This window comes from Pygocentrus nattereri, chromosome 18, assembly GCF_015220715.1.
Source record: "Pygocentrus nattereri isolate fPygNat1 chromosome 18, fPygNat1.pri, whole genome shotgun sequence".
Lineage (NCBI taxonomy): Eukaryota > Metazoa > Chordata > Actinopteri > Characiformes > Serrasalmidae > Pygocentrus > Pygocentrus nattereri.
In genome coordinates, this window is record NC_051228.1 from 2,001,274 (window position 1) to 2,023,054 (window position 21,781).

At 43.8% G+C, this 21,781-nt stretch overlaps 1 protein-coding gene across 1 annotated transcript in view; it reads right to left on the bottom strand.

Moving 5' to 3' along the window:
• Nucleotides 1–5,791: 5,791 nt before the first annotated feature.
• Nucleotides 5,792–21,781, bottom strand: part of lhfpl6 (LHFPL tetraspan subfamily member 6) — a 50,537-nt gene continuing 34,547 nt past the window's right edge. Inside the window, exons 4-5 of the mRNA XM_017721989.2 lie at nt 8,835–8,933; nt 5,792–6,535 (exon numbers count right to left, since the gene is read on the bottom strand). Of these exons, the coding sequence (XP_017577478.1) occupies nt 6,417–6,535; nt 8,835–8,933 (218 nt within the window). The 3' untranslated portion in view covers nt 5,792–6,416. The remainder of the gene's footprint in view (nt 6,536–8,834; nt 8,934–21,781) is intronic.

A 21,781-nucleotide genomic window follows, 5' to 3' on the forward strand; every position in this document is an offset into this window, starting at 1 on the left:
AACCTATTAAACATGTTTGTTATATTTGCGTTCGCAGAGGAAAAGTAGAATTAGTGAGGTGTTGAAAATCAGGCCTGCTAGAGCTGTGGCGCTGCAGCATCGTCTTTCAGAGTCTTTCTGCCTCGGCAGTTTAATTAATACAATATTTAATTCATGAGGTTTTCTGCTGAGTGTGTTAAAGTTCGGGCTTTTATGTGGGTCATTTGCTCTGCTGTATATTCTGCTGCATAAATACACAGCAAGCAGAATCAAGTTTACTCTCGTAATGTGTGATTCTCGCTTTTTGACAGTCTTCATGGGTAATGCACACACACACACACACACACACACACACACAAATGTACATTTACAGTGTGTATGTGTGTGTTCTTGTAGTGCTGTACTTGTGAGGACCTCACTATCCATGTCCTCACTATGATAGGATTATGAAATTTTTGCTCAAGAGGACATTTCGCTGGTCCTCACTTTAGCATGTGAAGTTTTAACCAGAATTACTTTTTTATTTGAAAACTAAAAGAGCAGAGAAAATGCCTTTTGGATCCTGAGGTTAAGATTAAGGTTTAGGTTTAGGTTTAGGTGTAGTATTGTTTAGCTACAGTAGCACAAAATTCAATACAAACCTTTGAACGACCTCATATATATATAGCAAGATAAACATGTGTGTGTGTGTGTGTTTGTGTGTGTGTGTGTGTGTGTGTGTGTGTGTGTGTGTGTGTGTGTGTGTGTGTGTGTGTGTGTGTGTGTGTGTGTGTGTGTGTGTGTGTGTGTGAGTGTGTGTGAGTGTGTTAATGCTGCTGTACTCCACCTAATTGACTTTAAACCAACCAGCAGATCAGTGCTGGCCTACTTGATTTTTTCTAATAAAAGCAGTAGCTGAGCTTTTCCTATGGCTACACTACACCCCTTCTATGGTTAAGCTACACCCATTCCTATGGCTACACTACACCCCTTCTATGGTTAAGCTACACCCATTTCTATGGCTATACTACACCCCTTCTATGGTTAAGCTACACCCATTCCTATGGTTACACTACACCCATTCTATGGTTAAGCTACACCCATTTCTATGGCTATACTACACCCCTTCTATGGTTAAGCTACACCCATTCCTATGGCTACACTACACCCCTTCTATGGTTACACTACACCCATTCCTATGGCTATATTTCAGCATTACGCTACATTAGTTTCCGTAGTTACACTACACCCATTTTAGTACTTGAGTATGTCAAGGCAAGTTTATTTATACAGCACCGTTCATACACTGCAGTCACTCAATGGGCAAAGTGAAATTATAGAGTCAGACACGATTAAAACGACACATTTATAAGAGAATATCATTAAATTATAAATCAAATTAGAAATATAATTAGGACAGTTAATCAAATTAGATAAGATAAGGTTAAAAAAGGGCTGTTACAGAGGAAAAGGGGCTGCATGCGGCTCTTCTACTGCCCCCTTGTGGCTCCACAGCTGAATCAGATCAGTAGGTAATAATAAAATAATCCTCCTCTACAGTAAAATGAAGCTCTGCTGATCCTTCAACTCAGTTTAACAGTAAATGGTCTTAAACGCTGGAGTTAATGTAGAACTGCTGATTCACCCTTTAACCCTGAAGATCAGCGCAGACGGCTGGTCACCATAGCAACACAGACGACAGCCTCGCCCAGCTAGTAGCTACGAAACGGCAAAGAGAGAGATTTAAGACGAATATTGATCATTTGGAGACGAATGGACTGATTAGTGTTTATAGTCAGTCCAGCTGGTTTCCTGATACGTTTAATCTGCAGAGAGAAACTGAAACACTAAAAAGTCATGAGGCTGTTTAAAAGGTGCAGCAGTTAGCTACATTCTGGCACCTCAGGCACCATTTAAGGTGGAACGGGAAAATTCTATCAGTCAGCTGGCGAATGAGAAGCGTTGTAGCTCCCAAAGTGGTTTGATTTTTGTTGAAACTTGACAAAACAGCTCCTCTTAACACTCGGGTTGCCGACCCCCGTCCTACACCCATTTCTATTTGTATTGCTAAGATACATCCGTTTCCATAGTCATCCTACACTCATTTCCATGGCAACAGGTTTTTACGACTCCACCACACTCATTGCTATGCTGACGCTACACCCATATCTACGGTTACACTATAAAGAGATAAAGACACTCAGGCTGTCAGTCATAAACAACTAAGAACATTTTCTTTTATAGTCAAGCAGCTGTTGAAATACACAAAAACACACACATCTATTATTTGTCAAGGTGAGATGAATTTCTGTACCTGTTTTTCCAGGCACGTGTTCACTGCTGGATGAAGGACGCTGGCTCATAATCCATCTATTTCAATGCTGGATCAGCCCTGTTACTTTGCGAGAGCAGGTAATGGACGCAGATGCTGCTATCAGCTTCTTTGTCTCCTTGTTTTCACATCTTCATAACATCAAACAAATCTCATTCCCTTTAGGCATCGCCTCAAGAAACATCAAATTAAAATGTTCATTTCGGCTCTAAATGAGACTCACTGTAAGGAGAAAATGACCTTTTTTTGTTTTCGTACATGCTGAGGACACTCAACAGGGACCATCTTGGCTGCTCCTTTATTCATACGGCCTGCTGTGGTCTTGCTGGTTTGTTGGGTAGGAATCACATGGTTCTGATCAAACCCAGATGTGATCTCTGGGTGGATTCCCATAAATAAGGGAGTTTCCCACATGTGCTATCTGATATGGGTCACAGCATGACGTGAGGGCTTGGAAATCCAAAAACCCTTGAACATGTAGATCAGACCATTTCGACGCTGCTCTCTTTGGGGGAGCATTTCAAGTGAGATTTCTATTAAAAGAAGATTTCAAATGAAAAAAAGTTCTGCATAACAATTTAAATGAAAAACACCCGTTTCCATAGTTAGACTAAACCCAAATCTATTGAGATGCTATACCCGTTTCCATAGTTAGACTAAACCCAAATCTATTGAGATGCTATACCCGTTTCCATAGTTATGGTACAGCCATTTCAATGCTTACACTACAGTATCTATGGTTGCGCTACACCCATTTACGTTATGCTATACCTATGTCTGTGGGTCCAATACACCAGTTTCCATAGTTGTGCTACACCTGTTTCTGTGGTCACACTACACCAGTTTCTATAGTTATGCTGCTCCTGTTTCCATGGTTACAATACACCATTTTCTACAGTTATGATACACCCGTTTTTATGGTTACATTACACCAGTTTCCTTAGTTATGGTGCACCTGTTTCTATGGATACACTACACCAGTTTCCATAGTTATGTTATACCTGTTTCCATGGTTACTCTACACCAGTTTCCATATCTATGGTATCTGTACTACACCTATTTATGACATGCTATAGCCTTCTCCATTACTATGCTACACCCATTTCCAGGGTTACACTACTTCTATTTCTATTTTATGCAACGTCCTTCTCCATGTTAATGCTACACCCACTTCGGTGGTTATGTTGAGAATAAGGAGTTATGAGAAGACACGCCCCTTTACTTGCTGAATGCTACTACAGCAAAGCTGAAGCGGCAAATGCAGGTATGTGATATATTCAGACGTGTAGAGCAGAGGTGTCTGATTTCATAGCGTCCCCTCCGTTTCTGAAAGACCACAACAACGCACCTGGCTTGTGCGTGCACACACACACACACACACACACACACACACACACACACACAAAAACACACATACACACACACACACACACACACACACACACACCAACACACAAAAACACACATCAACACACAAAAACACACACACACACACACACACACACACACACACAAACACACACCAACACACACAAAAACACACACACATACACACACACACACATACACACACACACACACACACACACACACAGACACATTCAGACACACACACACACACAAACACACACACAGGTATAATTACATGCTGCAGACATTTTCTGTAAAAAAAGTGAGCATTAGTAGAATTTATACTTTAATAAATAATTATAATTATTTAATAACTACATTCTAGCAGCTCGTCTGCACAGCTGCACAGCGGGTGCCATACAAACTGTTCAAACTATTCCTGTTTTAATCTGCTCTAAATCCTCAAGTTGGCATTTCTTGTGTAACAGAAAAGCGAGTTACGGCTGGTCTCCTCAGCGTTTGCATGTGGCGCTAAATGAAAACGTCACACTCCGGATAGTTTCCCACCGTTCCTGACATCTGTCTGCAGCACTGAACTCCGCTGGTAATTACAGAGCTCAACATTACAGCCCAGAATTCTACACCGTCAACCACAGCAACGCTGAGACCTCGGAATCACTGCATGATGAGATAAATGAGCCCCTGGATTAAAACACACCGCTGCAGGAATGAGAGAAAGACTGATAGACAAACAGACAGACAAACAGGTAGAGAGACAGACAGACAGACAGATACACAGACACATAGACAGAGTGATAGACAGACAAACAGGTAGATAGACACATAGACGGACAGATAGATGGACACAGATGGACAGACAGACAGACAGATAGATAGATACACAGATAGGCAGACATACAGATAGATAGAGAGACAGACAGATAGACAGACAGACAGATAGACAGACAGATAGATAGACAGACAGACAGACAGATAGATAGACATACAGATAGATAGACAGACAGACAGATAGATAGGCAAACAGATAGATGGGCAGACAGACAGACATATAGATAGATAGGCAGACAGACAGACAGATTGACAGATAGATAGATAGATACACAGATAGGCAGACATACAGATAGATAGAGAGACAGACAGATAGATAGACAGACAGATAGACAGACAGACAGACAGATAGATAGACATACAGATAGACAGACAGACAGATAGATAGGCAAACAGATAGATGGGCAGACAGACAGACATATAGATAGATAGGCAGACAGACAGACAGATTGACAGATTGATAGATAGATACACAGATAGGCAGACATACAGATAGATAGAGAGACAGACAGATAGATAGACAGACAGATAGACAGACAGACAGACAGATAGATAGGCAAACAGATAGATGGGCAGACAGACAGACATATAGATAGATAGGCAGACAGACAGACAGATAGATAGACATACAGATAGATAGACAGACAGACAGATAGATAGGCAAACAGATAGATGGGCAGACAGACAGACATATAGATAGATAGGCAGACAGACAGACAGATTGACAGATAGATAGATACACAGATAGGCAGACATACAGATAGATAGAGAGACAGACAGATAGACAGACAGATAGACAGACAGATAGATAGATACAGACAGACAGATAGATAGACATACAGATAGACAGAATGACAGATAGACAGATAGACAGATAGATACACAGATAGGCAGACATACAGATAGATAGAGAGACAGACAGATAGACAGACAGATAGACAGACAGATAGATAGATAGACAGACAGACAGATAGACATACAGATAGACATACAGATAGACAGACAGATAGATAGACACAGACAGATAGACAGACAGATAGATAGACAGACAGACAGATAGATAGGCAAACAGATAGATGGGCAGACAGACAGACATATAGATAGATAGGCAGACAGACAGACAGATTGACAGATAGATAAACAGACATAGATAGATAGAGAGACAGACAGACAGACGGACAGCCCTTCAGTTTAGTTATGTAATTGTGATGATGTATTTTATTAATGTAGGACTGATGTACACATTTAATTCAAGTACGTTCAATCCAGCACTTTCTTCTGTGAATAACCAAACTGGGGGGATGTGATTCTCCGCTCACTGCGTTTTGGTCATGTAACCGTATTTATTTACAAACACAACAAAACGGGTGATTTATTTTCAGGCAAAACGCCAGGATAAATACTTCAAAACAAACATCGAAGCTGTTTCAGACGTTACAGTACATAATGACGAGGTTATTCTCTGTTCTGAACAAACCCTCCAGTTCAAACGATGTTTATTGCATGTGGAGATATTTAAGGCCAACAACAAGATATTAATATAAATACAGAATATAACGTCCATTATAATAAAAAACAAACAACACACACTGTAGCAGAGTAGGTTCAGTTACATAGTGAGGACAAACAGTTATTGTACGCCAAATAAATGCGAAAAATAAAACGGGTATTATAAACAAGAGTCTTTAGCTTTAAGATTGAAGGATTATCCGGCTGATGATGCAGCCTTAAGCCGTGTGTGTGGTTTGGTGAGCTGTACTGGCGTATGCCCTTTGGATCCCAAAGGGCAGGTCAAACGTTAACGGACAGTCATGAAACAATGGCGCTTATGTTTTCATGAGGAAACTCAGAGGCCGTAAAGTGAAGTCTGGTCTCTCATTAGTCCCTGACGGCAGCTGCTCCTGCTGGTGTGGGTTCTGGTGTAGCATCAGTATGGATACTGTTTCTGCTTCTTCCCGGCAAAGCAGGACAACCACGTACAAATCAGCATAGCAACCGCAGCTCCGGCACCCGTGCAGTAAAACGCCCAGCCGATTTCACAAGAACCTGCAGTTACATACAAACACACAAACACGCTGTGAATTCTTCTGCTGTACTGTTGAGGCTCCACAGCTGAATCAAGGTAATAATAAAATAATCCTCCTCTACAGTAAAATAAAGCTCTGCTGATCCTTCAACACAGTTTAACAGTAAATGATCTTAAACGCTGGAGTTAATGTAGAACTACTGATTCACCCTTTAACCCTGAAGATCAGCGCAGACGGCTGGTCACCATAGCAACGCAGACAACAGTCTCGCCCAGCTAGTAGACAAATTAAGTTATTTACATTTATAGTCACTCCAGCTGGTTTCCTGATATGTTTAATCTGCAGCGAGAATCTGTCACTATCACTAAAAAGTCACAAAGCTTCTCATTCGCCATCTTCCTGTTAGAATTTTCCCATTCCACCTTAAATGGTGCAGCAGTTAGCTACATTCAGGCACCTCAGGCACCATTTGAGGTGGAATGGGAAAATTCGAACAAGAAGCTGGCGAATGAGAAGCGACTTCAGCCTCGTAAAAAGTCAAACATTGAGAGACGTTTTACAGGGAAAAGTTTCCTGCTGGAGATGTGAGAAAAGCAGCTACAGCTGAGCTGAAAATTAAAGCAGAGCAGAGCAAGTCTGTGTTTTTCGGTACATGAGTACACACTGAGACATACACTATATCCCAAAAGTATTCACTCGTCTGGCTTCACACGCATATGAACTGGACTGACTGAATCCACAGGCTTTAATATGATGTCGGCCCACCCTTTGCAGATACAACAGCTTCAACTCTTCTGGGAAGGCTTTCCACAAGGTTTAGGAGTGTTCATGGGAATTTTTGGCTGTTCTTCCAGAAGCACATTTGTGAGGTCAGACACTGATGTTGGACGAGAAGGCCTGGCTCACAGTCTCCGCTCTAATTCATCCCAAAGGTGTTCTATGGGGTTGAGGTCAGGACTCTGTGTAGGCCAGTCAAGTTCTTCCACACCAAACTGGCTCATCCGTGTCTTTATGGACCTGCTTTGTGCACTGGTGTGCAGTCATGTTGGAACAGGAAGGGGCCGTCCCCAAACTGTTCCCACAAAGTTGGGAGCGTGAAATTGTCCAAAATCTCTTGGTGCTGAAGCTTTAAGAGCTCCTTTCACTGGAACTAAGGGGCCGAGCCCAACTCCTGAAAAACAACCCCACACCATGATCCCCCCTCCACCAAACTTTACACTCGGCACAATGCAGTCAGACAAGTAAAGTCTCCTGACAACCGCCAAACCCAGACTCGTCCATCGGATTTCCAGACGGAGAAGCATGATTGGTCACTCCAGAGAACACGTCTCCACTGCTCTAGAGTCCAGTGGCGGCGCTTTACTCCACTGCATTCCACGCTTTGCACTGCGCTTGGTGATGTAAGGCTTGGATGCAGCTGCTCGGCCATGGAAACCCATTCCATGAAGCTCTCTACGCTGTTCTTGAGCTGATCTGAAGGCCACATGAAGTTTGGAGGTCTGTAGTGATTGACTCTGCAGAAAGTCGGTGACCTCTGCGCACTATGCCCCTCAGCATCCGCTGACCGCTCTGTCATTTTACGTGGCCGACCACTTCGTGGCTGAGTTGCTGTCGTTCCCAATCGCTTCCACTTTGTTATAATCCCACTGACAGTTGACTGTGGAATATTTAGTAGTGAGGAAATTTCACGACTGGACTTGCTGCACAGGTGGCGTCCGATCACGGCACCACGCTGGAATTCACTGAGCTCCTGAGAGCGACCCATTCTTTCACTAATGTCTGTAGAAGCAGTCTGCAGGCCGAGGGGCTCGGCTTTATACACCTGTGGCCATGGAAGTGACTGGAACACCTGAATTCAGTGATTTGGATGGGGGAGTGAAAACTTTTGTCAATATATTATTTACAGCCAAGATGGTGAAATGTTCAGTAAAATGTTGTGGCTCCAAAGGTGGTTTCATTTTGACTTGACAAAACGGCTCTTCTTTGTTGTAGGTCAGTGAGTATGTCAACATTTATAAAAGCATCTTTTATTGTGTTTCTATCCCATTTTTGCACTTTGTTATACTGGACTGTTTCATATGAAGAAACCTGCAGTCTGTTTTTATCTCAGCTCAGCTGTCTTCGTGGAGAAGTGTGAATTGCTTTCCGTCAGAACATTTCAGACACAGAGAGACGACAGTCCTAGTTCATCTGATGACAGAGTTATAGGGAAAAGGTACTTTATTATATTAAAAAATGCATCAATATCCACTATGCTGGCACCACGTCCACTAGAGAGCATGCAGAAAGAGGCTCGTGCCTGCGTTTGATCTTCTTACCGAGCTGAAACTGGTTGGAGGTGTTGCTGCAGGTCTGTCTGACCTCTTCACTGTCCCAGCCAAGAGGATACAGGGCACATCCAGAGCCAATCAGCAAACCTGCAAACATAAAGAAAGAATCAAGCAGAGAAATGATTATTTTTGGATGTAATCCTGGGATTAGGACCGGGAGTCCTGGACAAATGCAATTATAAGCACATACAAGCATAGTCCGGGATTTAACTGCCTTAATGCCTTCTCGGGTCTTATAAAGGGGTCTTATGTTCATTTTCAACGTTAACACTTTTTTTGGGCTCTACTAGAACAGATTTACACTTCAATGGTCCAAAACCACATTATTCTCCTCATACTGTGCATCCCTGGTCACCCGCTGTCTGAAACGCTCACATTTCACCCCTGTCCTGCAGTCTGCAGACAGACGCCTGTCTCCTGAGCAGCTGTGAGCTCCGTCGGTTCTGATGAGTTTGATCCAGAGTGAAGCAAACACTCCACACGCTACAGCACTGAACTCACTCTTCCTCCTCCAGTAGCTGCTGTGCGCTGTGTGAGGGGGCCCAGCTAGTCGGTAGGCGGGCAGTAAGGACTGTGTTACGAGATGATGTCATCTTGTAACAAAGGAAAAGGGCTGGAATTCCAACGAGGCGTTTCAGGCAGCTGAGATAAGTGGGTTCTGTGGGAGAGAGTTTCTCCCTCTGGAGGGAACGCTGAGCTTCTGGACATCACGTCGAAATAAAAATAACGGCTTATCAACATGTGGGAATGAGATCCTTATGCATGGCCACGACTTACAACATAACACATCATTTCCCATGACTTAGTGTGGGAACAAGATCATGCCTTGTTAAGCTGTGGTCAAGGCTTAATTACCTCGATCCCATGCCTTACTAAATCGTGGCCACAAATTAATTATCTAGTTCCCATGCCTTACTAAGTTGTGGCCATGCATTAGGATCTTGCTCCCACGCCTTACTAAGTCATGTCCACAACTTAGTTATCTTGTTCCCACGTGCTACTAAGTCACAGACACAATTTAATTATCTCGTTCCCACGTTTTACTAAGCCGTGGCCATGCATTTGGATCTCGTTTCCATGCCTTACTAAATCGTGGTCACATAGTAGGATCTAGGATACCTTATGCTTTACTAAGTCATGGCCATGACTCGTTCAGGTGGTTGTTAGGAGCCACATTTTCTCCATGGCTTTAAATGAGTTTCTTAAACTCCAGTTTTTTGTGTTCTTTGACTTTCTCCTTCCTTACGGATTATCTTATATGTAGCATCCACAGGAATATCGACTGAAAAATGAATAACGTGTATTTAATAGTCATTTGGACTGGAAATTGAATGAATGAATGATGGTCTCTGGCTTTTGTGCTGTATATGCAATAATAACGTCTCATATTTATTATGCATGTATGTAAATATTCCATCTCTGTCATCAGGAAACTTCTCCGAACAAGAAGAAAAACTTTTTATGTACATCATTTCCGCGGTGCTGTTTATGCTTCGTGACTCCAAATAAATCCTTTATCAGTGAGATAAACAGAGCGCGAGAGGAGAGCGCTTTCCCTCTGTTTGACGTTCATGTAAATAACAGAGTTTAGAGATTTTTACAGCAGGACGCTGAAAAAGGACCTGATATCTGGCTTATCTCAGTTCACCCGAGCGCAGTAAGGAGTGCGTGAGTGTGTGCGGGAGTAAATTATTCATCCTGAATGTTTATTTCATCGGGAATTCTCTTTCATGCTGCAAACAATTTGGCAAGATTGAGCGATGTGTAATTCAGCATTCCGCTCAGCCTGAAGAGAGCAGACTTTTTCCCCTGACCTGGCCGGCCTGCAGGGAGGTAAGTCCCCAGAGGATGAAACACCGTGGGGTGAATACTGCCAAGCTGCTGCGATCAGTGCTTAAAGGCACAGTATTCGATTTTAATCTGATATTATTACTGCTCATAACTTTTAGCACATATTTTATACTGAAATCATAACGTAGCACATATTTTATACTGAAGTCATAACTTTTAGCATATATTTTATACTGAAATCATAACTTTTAGCATATATTTTATACTGAAATCATAACTTTTAGCACATATTTTATACTGAAATCATAACTTTTAGCATATATTTTATACTGAAATCATAACGTAGCACATATTTTATACTGAAGTCATAACTTTTGCACATATTTTATGCTGCATTCATAACTTTTGCACATTTTTTATGTTGCAGTCATAACTTTTAGCATATATTTAATGCTGTATAACTGAACTGAATGACATGAAAACATTTCCCAGCTGAAAACTCTAAAAGATTTCCAGTGTCCAGCCTAAAGCAGACTGTGACTAGCCCCCTGTTGGCCCAGCAGGCTAATGCTTTTGTCCTCAGAATTCCTCAGATGCCTCAGCTTTTTCACTCCTGCTTCTCCACAGCACGGCCTGAAAATCAATTACACAGAGCTGCGCGCTCAAAACAGCGGCATTCGACCTCAATGAGCACGAGTGGCTTTCAAAGGACTGATTTGGAAATGGAAATGGCCCTTTACGCAGTTTCTGAGCTTTCTGTTTTCATTTAGGGTAAATTTATGAACGAGTGAGCCGTGACTCCAGACTGGGCCAGTATTCCGATTGAAAATGAGCACAACTGCTGAGCCACACCCTTTCACAAGCCCGTCTGAGAGAGAGTTTAAAGCGATAGTTTCCCTCCTTACCCCAAATATAATCAATCAGCCAAGACCCGTTTGGTGTCTGAAGTTTGCTTCGTTAGTTTGAACACTAAAGCTATGAGGCTAATATTGCTAACAAGTAAAGGAAGCTTATAAACATGGCTGAAGGACTGCACTCGGGGTTTTCACTGAACTAACGCTTTGAGAAGTGATGCAGGTGACAGGATGGAAAATAATGACATGTAACACAGCATGGAGCGAAACGGACCCAGACACAACATTCCCTTAGAAGGACTCAAGGAGTTCTACTCAGGCAGGGCTGAGGGCCGGAGATGGGCCGGAAAGTTTGACTCGCTGGGCGATGATCTCACGGCTTTGTCTACTGCCTGTGTGCCGGAATGAGGAGCGAAGAGCTGATGTGTCTCTAAAGCTCCTCAGCCTCTCAGGCTCTGTCCTGGGGTCCCGATCAGTTTAGCTGAACAGTTCGCCACTTTCTTCTGGAATTAGCCACCAGATATCTGACTCCAGTCAGGTTTATAGATCAGAGGGAGTCACACAGAGACCCAAACCACCTCATCGCATCTATTACACATTAACTAACAGCTCCACACACTTTCAGGGAGGTGAGGGATTATTCAGGTGTGCGGTTAGCGTCATGCTAATTGCTGGGATACAAGCTTCCATTACTTATTAGCTGCATTAGCCTTGTAGCTCCAGCGCTAAAACTAGAGAAAATAGCCTGTCATGCCTGAATGACTTTAATAAAATAAATGAACGAGTGAGAAATAGAAGAGTAAAGGGAGAGAGGGGGGGGGGGGGGTGAAAGCGAGAGAGAGGGGGAGAGAGTGAAAGCGAGAGAGATATAGAGACAGACAGAGAGAGAGGGGGAGAGAGACAGACAGAGAGAGAGAGAGAGGGAGAGAGAGAGAGAGAGAGAGGGGGGGGCGAAAGCGAGAGAGAGACAGAGAGAGACAGACAGAGAGAGAGAGACAAAGAGAGAAGAGAGAGAGAGAGAGAGAGGGGGCGAAAGCAAGAGAGAGAGAGAAAGACAGAGACAGAGAGAGACAGAGAGAGAGAGAGAGAGAGGGAGAGAGAGAGAGAGAGAGGGGGAGAAAGCGAGAGAGAGAGAGAGAGAGGGGGAGAGAGAAAGAGAGAGAGAGAGAAAGAGAGAGAGGAAAGAGAGAGAGGGGGCGAAAGCGAGAGAGAGGGGGCGAAAGCGAGAGAGAGGAAAGAGAGAGAGAGAGAGAGAGAGAGAGACAGAGAGAGAGACAAAAAGAGAAGAGAGAGAGAGAGAGAGAGAAAATTTCTGTTTCACCTCTAAGGATTTCATCTTGTTCACACACACAGAGAAAAACCTCGACCCCGAACTTTAATCCGCTTTAAGCCTCCGTCTCTGAGGAGGCGTCAGAGTTCAGCCTGGTCACTCACTCTACAGACCAGCTGGACAGCAGAAGGTGTTGAAGGTTGTATGTTGGGGGTGAATATTGTGAGTAAATCTCAATAGATCCTGTCAAAGCTCTAGCAGAGAAGCCTCCAGCCTGGTTTCAGATATATGTTCTAGAAAAGGAATTTTCTGCATAGTTCAGTGTCTGAGCTGTAAACAGAGCGACTCAGAGGGTTTGGTGTGAAGCGGTTCAGACGTCTTTACAGTGGTGGTGATGGGAACCAGGCGTCGCCATGACTACAACACAGATATAGACACTTTATTTACCATCCAGAACCACCAGAGAACCTACACGAGTCTTCTGAGCTTATATGGAACGTTGACGATGGAAAATAGTTGAAAATCTGGAATAATGAGTTTTCTTTGGGGACTATTTTGCCGCACAGCGCCCTGCATGTCTCCCTCCACCATGAATGGAGTTGAAGTTCTCTAAACTCTCATAAAACAGCGTCTCAGTCATCAGGCAGTGAATTCAGAACCAGTTCATGTAGGAACTTTCTGTAGGAGCTTTTAGAGGGACGTCTGGTTCCCATCACCACCACTGTGAACAGCTCTGACTATCTAGAACAGAGCGTTTCACACCAAACCGCCCTGATTACATCTTAGCCAGATACTGCTTCCACTACAAAAGCGGTTTCAGCAGCTTTGAGTGAAGTGACGATGTTGTGCAAAAGTGTGCTATCAAATTACATGCTGTACTGATGAAGTGAAAATAAGAGAAAACGCTCTCCTCACTGCATGTATGATAACAGAAGATGTTTTAAGATTTCGTTTTGGGATGAAAGAGCATTTTTAAAAGGTGTATCCACCTGAATTCCCACCCCAGATGGAGAACGACCCACATACGACGGAATGGTGAAAACACATGTTGTTGACTTTGCCTGGGTGGATATAATCACCTTTACAGAGCTGCCTCCGTCGCCTCGTCACAGCGTTTTTAGGACGTGCGAGTTCACGCCAACAGCCTATGAGGTTGCGGAGGAGAGCAGATGGTTGTGGATCAACACTGCGCTGTTCGACAGCACTGTGGGGAAGAGGGGCGCTAAACTAGCAGAGCTGACGAGGCCTTGACAGCTGTGACGGTGGTTTTTTTTATCTGGAAACTTCTCAAGCAACACCTCTAAGTGCCACCAACACATGCTCCCATCAGACACAGCCAGGCTGACGGAGCGAGCCTGAAGGCCTGGCTTTTGTCCTGAGGAGAAAGCCGAGATGGAAAGTGGAAGAAATACGACATTTACATTCTGGAGGCTCATTGAAATGCAAGGTATGAGGCCGTATGAATAAAGGAGGCTGAAATATTACCGTCCCGGCGACAGCGGTTTTCCTTTATGCTGTGCCATTTGTGAGATAAATGAGTCGTGCTTTATATTCCACTCTCACGCCTTCGCAAATTACGCTTTAACGCCGTGCATTATAAGGCGCGCGCGAGTAATGACCTAGATAAACAAAGCAAGAAATTGCTGTCGGGAACGTTCAGGACAGCGAGGGAATCGGAGGTGCTCGGGAGCCGTTCGGGAGATAACACATATCTCAATCTTTCACCGACGTATCGCTCCAGTTCTCGCTCTCGTATCTGCGGTCAATCAGCGGCCTCCTGTTCTGCATTAACCCGCAGTCATATGTGAACGATTGTAGAAGAAAGCAAGAGGGAAAAAAGCACAAAACTTATGAGGGCATTATGGGAAACATCTGCAGTTTGCTTTCCCTTGGCTGGAAAATTTCCCTCGCAATTTCCCCCCCCGTTTCCCACGACCCCACACTTCTAAATAAGGAGCAAATTAGAGGGTGACAAAACTGTCAGTCGAGCTATTTTTAACCAGATTTACAAAAATAAAACCAGCCGTGAGAGTCCTCACCTTTCTCATGCATTAGACTGAGAAAACAGGCAGATAAACAAAAAAAAAAAATTAAAAAGCACAGAACGTTTACACAGCAGTAGAATATAAACAGTAAATGTTCTTAGCGCATTTATTTTCTACACAATCAAACCAAAACATGCCAAGATCGAGGCAGTTCAGTCTCCACGTTCAGATCAGTGCGTTTTACACCTCAGAATTTCTGGGGAAGATGTAATCAGAGCGGTTTGGTGTGAAACGCTCTGTTCTAGATAGTCAGAACCGTTCACAGTGGTGGTGATGGGAACCAGACGTCCCTCTAAAAGCTCCTCACAGAAAGTTCCTACATGAACTGGTTCTGAATTCACTGCCTGATGACTGAGACGCTGTTTTATGAGAGTTTAGAGAACTTCAACTCCATTCATGGTGGAGGGAGACATGCAGGGCGCTGTGCGGCAAAATAGTCCCCAAAGAAAACTCATTATTCCAGATTTTCCACTGTTTTCCATCATCGACATTCCATATAAGCTCAGAAGACTCGTGTAGGTTCTCTGGTGGTTCTGGATGGTAAATAAAGTGTCTATATCTGTGTTGTAGTCATGGCGACGCCTGGTTCCCATCACCACCACTGTAAAGACGTCTGAACCGCTTCCCTCCAAACCCTCTGAATCCCTCTGTTTACAAACATTTGTAAGCTTGTTTTTTCACAAACTACCACTCTGAGCAAGCAAACACATGAATGAAATAGATCAATAGTAAATGCTCGGAAACTCCTGCAGTGCATCCAACAATAAAGGTAGCAGAGTTTCTTTTACACAGTGATAGGAAACCCAGTTAAAGCTCCGCTCCCGAATGCTGATCGTTTCACTGACCAACGTGGACACGCAGCTCATCAGCGACACCAGAGGACAGATTTTAATAGGATGAAGTACAGCTCACCACTGAGAAGTCAGGGGAGAGAGTTAGAAAGCTTATTTCTTCTCCAAAAGCACAAAACTTTGTCATGTTTTGAGTCAGAGAGTTGCGGCAAGTCAACAAAACTCACTCTCTCTCTGTATGTTTTTGATGTCGGGCTGTCAGGCTGTCTGTAGGCCGCGTTTCACTCCACGAAGGAACAGCGAGGGCTTACAGCAATGTCAGACGTCTAGCAAATCACTTTGATGTGTGCGTAAATCTCCCTCCCTCTATATTAAAAAGGCCCGGGGCGGGCTTCAATCGGCCCTGATTGAGGACAAACACGGCCGGGTTTTAATTCCGACGCCGATCTCGACGAGTCGCTTGTTCTGACATCACCGTATTTTACGCGGCACTGAGACATTCATAGACTTCTGCTGCTTATTAAAAGGGCTTGCGGATCATCCATCACGCACAGGCCCTCTGTTATGACTTAAAGTACATCTCTGGCCCCGAGCCCTTCTTTCTAGTTCTCTCTCGCCCCTCTCTCTCCCTCCCTCTCTTAGTCATACTGGGCTGGGAATGAAAGGCATATTCCAGGGTTTCGGTAAGAGACAGAAGAGTTCATAAGGCCCAAAAGAGGAATCCCTGGTGGGCTCAGTGCAGGAGAGGGCCAAATCTGAGGCTCTGCTTCTTTTAGCATGTAGCCGAAAGGCTGGCTTTGCATGCCGAAACCAGTTGGAGCGTGCAAGCGGCACAAAACATGATTTCCATGCACAGGGTAATTGAAAATAATCTAATTTGCATGTGCCAGACGCAGTCATTCCGCTAGCTAGCAATACTACACTGCATAAAATTATCTGTTGGCAAGTGAAGACGCATTAAATGTAGGCATTTTATGTAATATTTCTCATCATAAGGCGGATATAAGAACATTATAAGACTTCTGAACCTGTTTAGACATTTTTTTCTTGTTTTAAGTGATTTCATCAAGGGCAATGATTCCACTGGGAGACAAATAAAGAAATAAAAATAAAGAAATGATCTTAAAGTGAAGTAAAAGTGAATTAAATATAATATGCAATGTGGTAATACTTTTCATAAGTTGTCCTACACAGTTTGAAACAACAGCACACAAACAACGCAGAACAACGTTAGCAGGCAAGCTAGCTAAGCTAGTCAAGCAAAGTGGTTCACAGCCGTGATGTTATAGTGATAACTCCCTCCTCCAGTGTTCTACTGCTTTATAATAAATACAGTAAGAAATGAATAAACTGGCCGTGAACGCGGCGTTTAATATGTTTTAATGTTCAGTTCCTTCCTCCTAATTAGAGCTCCTTAACGAGCAGCTTGGTGCTACGTCAGAGTAACGAGCTCCGCCCACTCGCCGCTCAGCCGGCAGTTCGTTCTCCAGCTCCTTACACTAAATTCCCAAACTGTCGTCTCCACTGAGCAGCTTTTCAGTCGGCAGCTGTGACAGAAGATCAGCTGAACAACCTGGAATCAGCCAGAAATGAACCCAACACCATTCGCCAGACGTGTCTGATCTTCAGAGTCGGACCAAATCAGACTGAGCCGTAAAACTGACCCAATATCAGGTTCAGCTCAGTTTGGTCAGTTTGTCCAGATCAGTATTAATGTTGTTTTGTTCCAGCCAGTCTGTAAAGCTTCTTACAGCCTGTTTAGTTTGGTGAATGGTTTTGGGTTCATTTCTGGATTTCCGGCTCTCAACCAATCAGCTCACATGGTCTGAACTTATTGTCATCAGGCAGTGAATTCAGAACCAGTTCATGTAGGAACTTTCTGTAGGAGCTTTTAGAGGGACGTCTGGTTCCCATCACCAGCACTGTGAGCAGCTCTGACTCACACCAATCCTCTCTGAATGGCTTCGTTTACATCTTAACCTTTTAATTATGCAGAAACTTTGTGGAACTCCTCTGTTGAAGGTTAACGGTGGTCTTTAATTTGTAAGTATATACTAAATGCATGAAAAAGAGGGAACATTCATGAAAAACTTTACCATATTTTGGCCCAACAGCTCACGAGAGTTCAGTCTTTTTTAGGAAAAGAGTAGACTACCACTCATGATGTCTCACTTGAACTGAAACCAGCTTCCCAAAAGAAAATGTGCAAGTGTGATAAGACCTTCTCTCAAAAGTTGAGTCCTCTTTGAAGCTAGACAGATTACACACAACTCCGCTCAGTTGATGGAGATTTAGTGCAGGAATTTTGCCTTCTGGTTTCTAGAAAGCAGCTATGCTTTCTTGGAAGGTTTAACTCACGTAGTCCAGACTGTTAAATCCAGTCCAGGTTGAAAAGGATTGAGAAAGTGGCTCAGAAAGTTGGACTGTATGTAGTTAATCCTCCACAGAAAGCCTCACTGCAGCTGAGTCACGGCTCCCTCATTCATGCCCCTGGATTTCTGAGCGCTACTCGTGTAGAAACATCTCTGCATTCACTGTCAGCGAGGCATGAAGCGACTCTGCCCACAACTACGGCCGGTCAGAGGCGTCTGAAAAGAAATACTCTGGATAGCTCCACATGGCACAGCCTGTACGATGATCTTCAAAGAGCTCATCTTCTATATTTTTCTCATGATTGGTCTACTTAAGACTCTTTTTGTGTTTTATTATGATATTATTATTATCACAACTTGAAAAAATACACAACTTGTCAGAAGATTATTTGTTATCATTAACAATAATCAACTCTTCCGTCTCTTCCTCCTGAGGAGGCCGAGGTCTTTTGGTGTGAGCACTAAGCTCCTCTGGACGCTACCAGTCTGCTGGAGCGAGTGCTCTATTCTATGCTGTTGTGTTCTGGGGCAGCAGCATTAACAACAGTGCTCTGAACAAAATCAACAAACTCATTAGGAAGGCTGGCTCTGCTGTAGGAGTCAAGCTGGACTCTTTGGAGGTTGTAGCAGAACAGAGGACGCTCAACAAGCTGCTACCCATCCTGGACAACACCTCACACCCTCTAGGTGCTGCACTGGATGAACGGAGAAGCTCACTCAATGGCGTCTGTTCCAGCTGAGCTGTGTTAAAGAGCCGTGTGAGATCTTCCTGACCCGCTGCTATACGCTATACGTGCAATATATCACAACTATTACTGTAATGACACTTTTCACTGTGCACTTTACACTGTAATATTTACTTTACTGTAATACTGATGCAACTCAGAGTTCGTGACGTCTATAGATCTGTGCTCTTGTATGGTATGATGGACGGTTTGGAGACTGTGGCTCTGTCTAAAAGACAGGAGGCTGAGCTGGAGGTGGCGGAGATGAAGATGCTGAGATTTTCGTTGGGAGTAACGAGGCTGGACAAGATTAGGAATGAGCAGATCAGAGGGACGGTGAAGGTGGAGCAGTTTGGAGATAAAGCCAGAGAGGCCAGGTTGAGATGGTTTGGACATGTGTTGAGGAGGAATAGTGGATATATTGGGCAAAGAATGTTGGAGATGGAGCTGCCGGGTAGAAGGAGAAGAGGTAGACCTCAGAGAAGGTTTATGGATGTAGTGAAGGTGGACATGGAGATGGTTGGTGTGAAAGTAGAGGAGGCAGTGGATAGGGCGAGATGGAGGCAGATGATCCGCTGTGGCGACCCCTAAAGGGAGCAGCCGAAAGAAGAAGAAGAAAGAAGAAGAAGAAGAAGAAGAAGAAGAAGAAGAAGACTACCTCGTATCACTCAGTGCCTGCTGTCTGTAAATGCAGTGAATGTCTCATACGACAAATATGTAAATAGATATTTTTATACTTTATTCCTCTTGTACTTTAACTTCTGTCTATATTTATTTCTATTTTGTATTTTTCTGCATAGTTTATGTGTAATTATATGTGCTGCTACTGAAACACCGAAATTTCCCTCCGGGATCAATAACATTCTGTCTGTCTGTCTGTCTGTGAACAAGTATTCCGCCAAGAAATGTCAGGAGAAAACACGGAGGTATGAGTTGAGAGGAGGGAAAGAGAATTCCCGTTAAGCCGAGAGGAAATGGATTGCGAAGTGAGGGATATTTGTAACCGGAGAAGGAAGAATACCAAGAAGAAATGGATTCAACCATGGATCGCTGAATGAGGAGAATGTTTGGTCGCACTAACTTTCACTTTATAAGCATCTTTTGGTCACTAAATCACCACCGCGAGTCTTATTTAGCACCAATCGTCCTCTTCTCACACTGGGGCTGCACCTCAAACAGATCCCTGCCATCCAGAACCACCAGAGAACCTACACGAGTCTTCTGAGCTTATATGGAATGTCGATGATGGAAAAGAGTGGAAAATCTGGAATAATGAGTTTTCTTTGGGGACTATTTTGCCGCACAGCGCCCTGCATGTCTCCCTCCACCATGAATGGAGTTGAAGTTCTCTAAACTCTCATAAAACAGCGTCTCAGTCATCAGGCAGTGAATTCAGAACCAGTTCATGTAGGAACTTTCTGTGAGGAGCTTTTAGAGGGACTGTGAACGGCTCTGACTCAACCTGCGTCCCTGCAGTTCGGGAGCATGAGCAGGGCAAAGCTGAGGCGCAGCAGGAGACGGTGTGGAAAGAAAAAAAAGAGAATGATGCTCCTTTGTAGCCTCACAACCTCACAGCTGTAAAGCTCTGCTTTCAAAAATTCCAGCTTTTTACAGGAAGGTCAGATCCATTCAGCTAATCATCTCTTTCATTTTTGCATCCAATTCAAACGTGTGCAGAGGAAAAGGCTTAGAAACCACACCGTCCTCCCAAGGCTGGAAGAGCGCACTTCAGCATATCACCGCGGAGCGCTTGGGATCCTGCTTTTGGACTTGCAAGTTCAAACCGACGTCAGCGTCTCTCCAGAGAAAACACACGACTCAAACAAATGGCCTGCCCTGTTTCTCCGATTTCAGGCTGGATCCGATGGAATCTAGGCGCTCGCCGTGAGCCAAGGCCTCATCCATTATTAATTCAATTTTATTACTCTCCTTTTATAGCTATAAAATCGAATTTATGGTTTGTTTCCCCTTTGAGAGAATCCAGTCCTACTGAACTCTATTGAATTGCTTTGCTGTCGTAGGAATGATAAAGCCGGCTCTGGAATCAAAAGGACGGCGGAGAGGGCATCGCGGAGGTGAAGAGGGAGAGAAAAAAGGCAAGATACGAGAATGAAAAAGAGCGTGCTTCTGGAGGAAAGTCATTTGCGACGTCTCCCAGGCCCGGCTCACATTCATCCGACGAGATGAGACGAGACAATTGAGTTTTAGAAGGTTGTAGACGGCAGTTTTAATGAATGCTATCACAAAAACCCAGCGTCCACACGGAGCCCACAGCTGGAGAACAATGCTTTCACATTATAACTATAAAACCACTCAATAAGTGAAGGTTGTTGCGGTTTACTTTCCAGCCTCTCTCATCAGAGTGCTCCAGATCAATGAAATGATCCGACTGTTTGCCTCAGACTAATTTAAAGGGCCCATATTCTTTGTTTTATTGCATTTTATTATTTGTTCCACTTTTATGCACCAAAAAAAGGCATAATCAATGTTTACATGACCGTTTTCTAATCTTTATCTCTGTTGTTCGTGTTACTGTGCCTGATAAACACTACATGGACAAAAGTATTGGGACACCTACTCGTCACACCCACAGGAGCTTTTATGACTCCCATTCTAAACCCATAGGCACTAATATGGAGTTGGTCCCCCTTTGCAGCTCTAAAAGCTTCCACTCTTCTGGGAAGCTTCTACAAGATTTCGGAGAGTGTCTGTGGAAATTTCTGCCCGTTCATCCAGAAGAGCATTTGTGAGGTCAGACACTGATGTTGGACAAGAGAATCTCCGTTCCAGTTCATCCCAAAGGTGTGTGATGGGGTGAGGTCAGGGCTCTGTGAGGGTCAGTCAAGTTCTTCCACACCAAACTCACCCAGTCAGGCCTGCTTTGGTCACTGGGGCTCAGTCATGCTGGAACAGAAAAGGTTCTTCCACAAACTGTTCCCACAAAGTTGGAAGCGTAGAATCCTCCAGAATGTCTTGGAGATGAATCATTAAGATTTCCCTTCACTGGAACTAAGGGTTCTAGACCAAGCTCTGAAAAACAACACATATCATTATCCCTCCTCCACCAAACTTTACAGCTGGCACTGC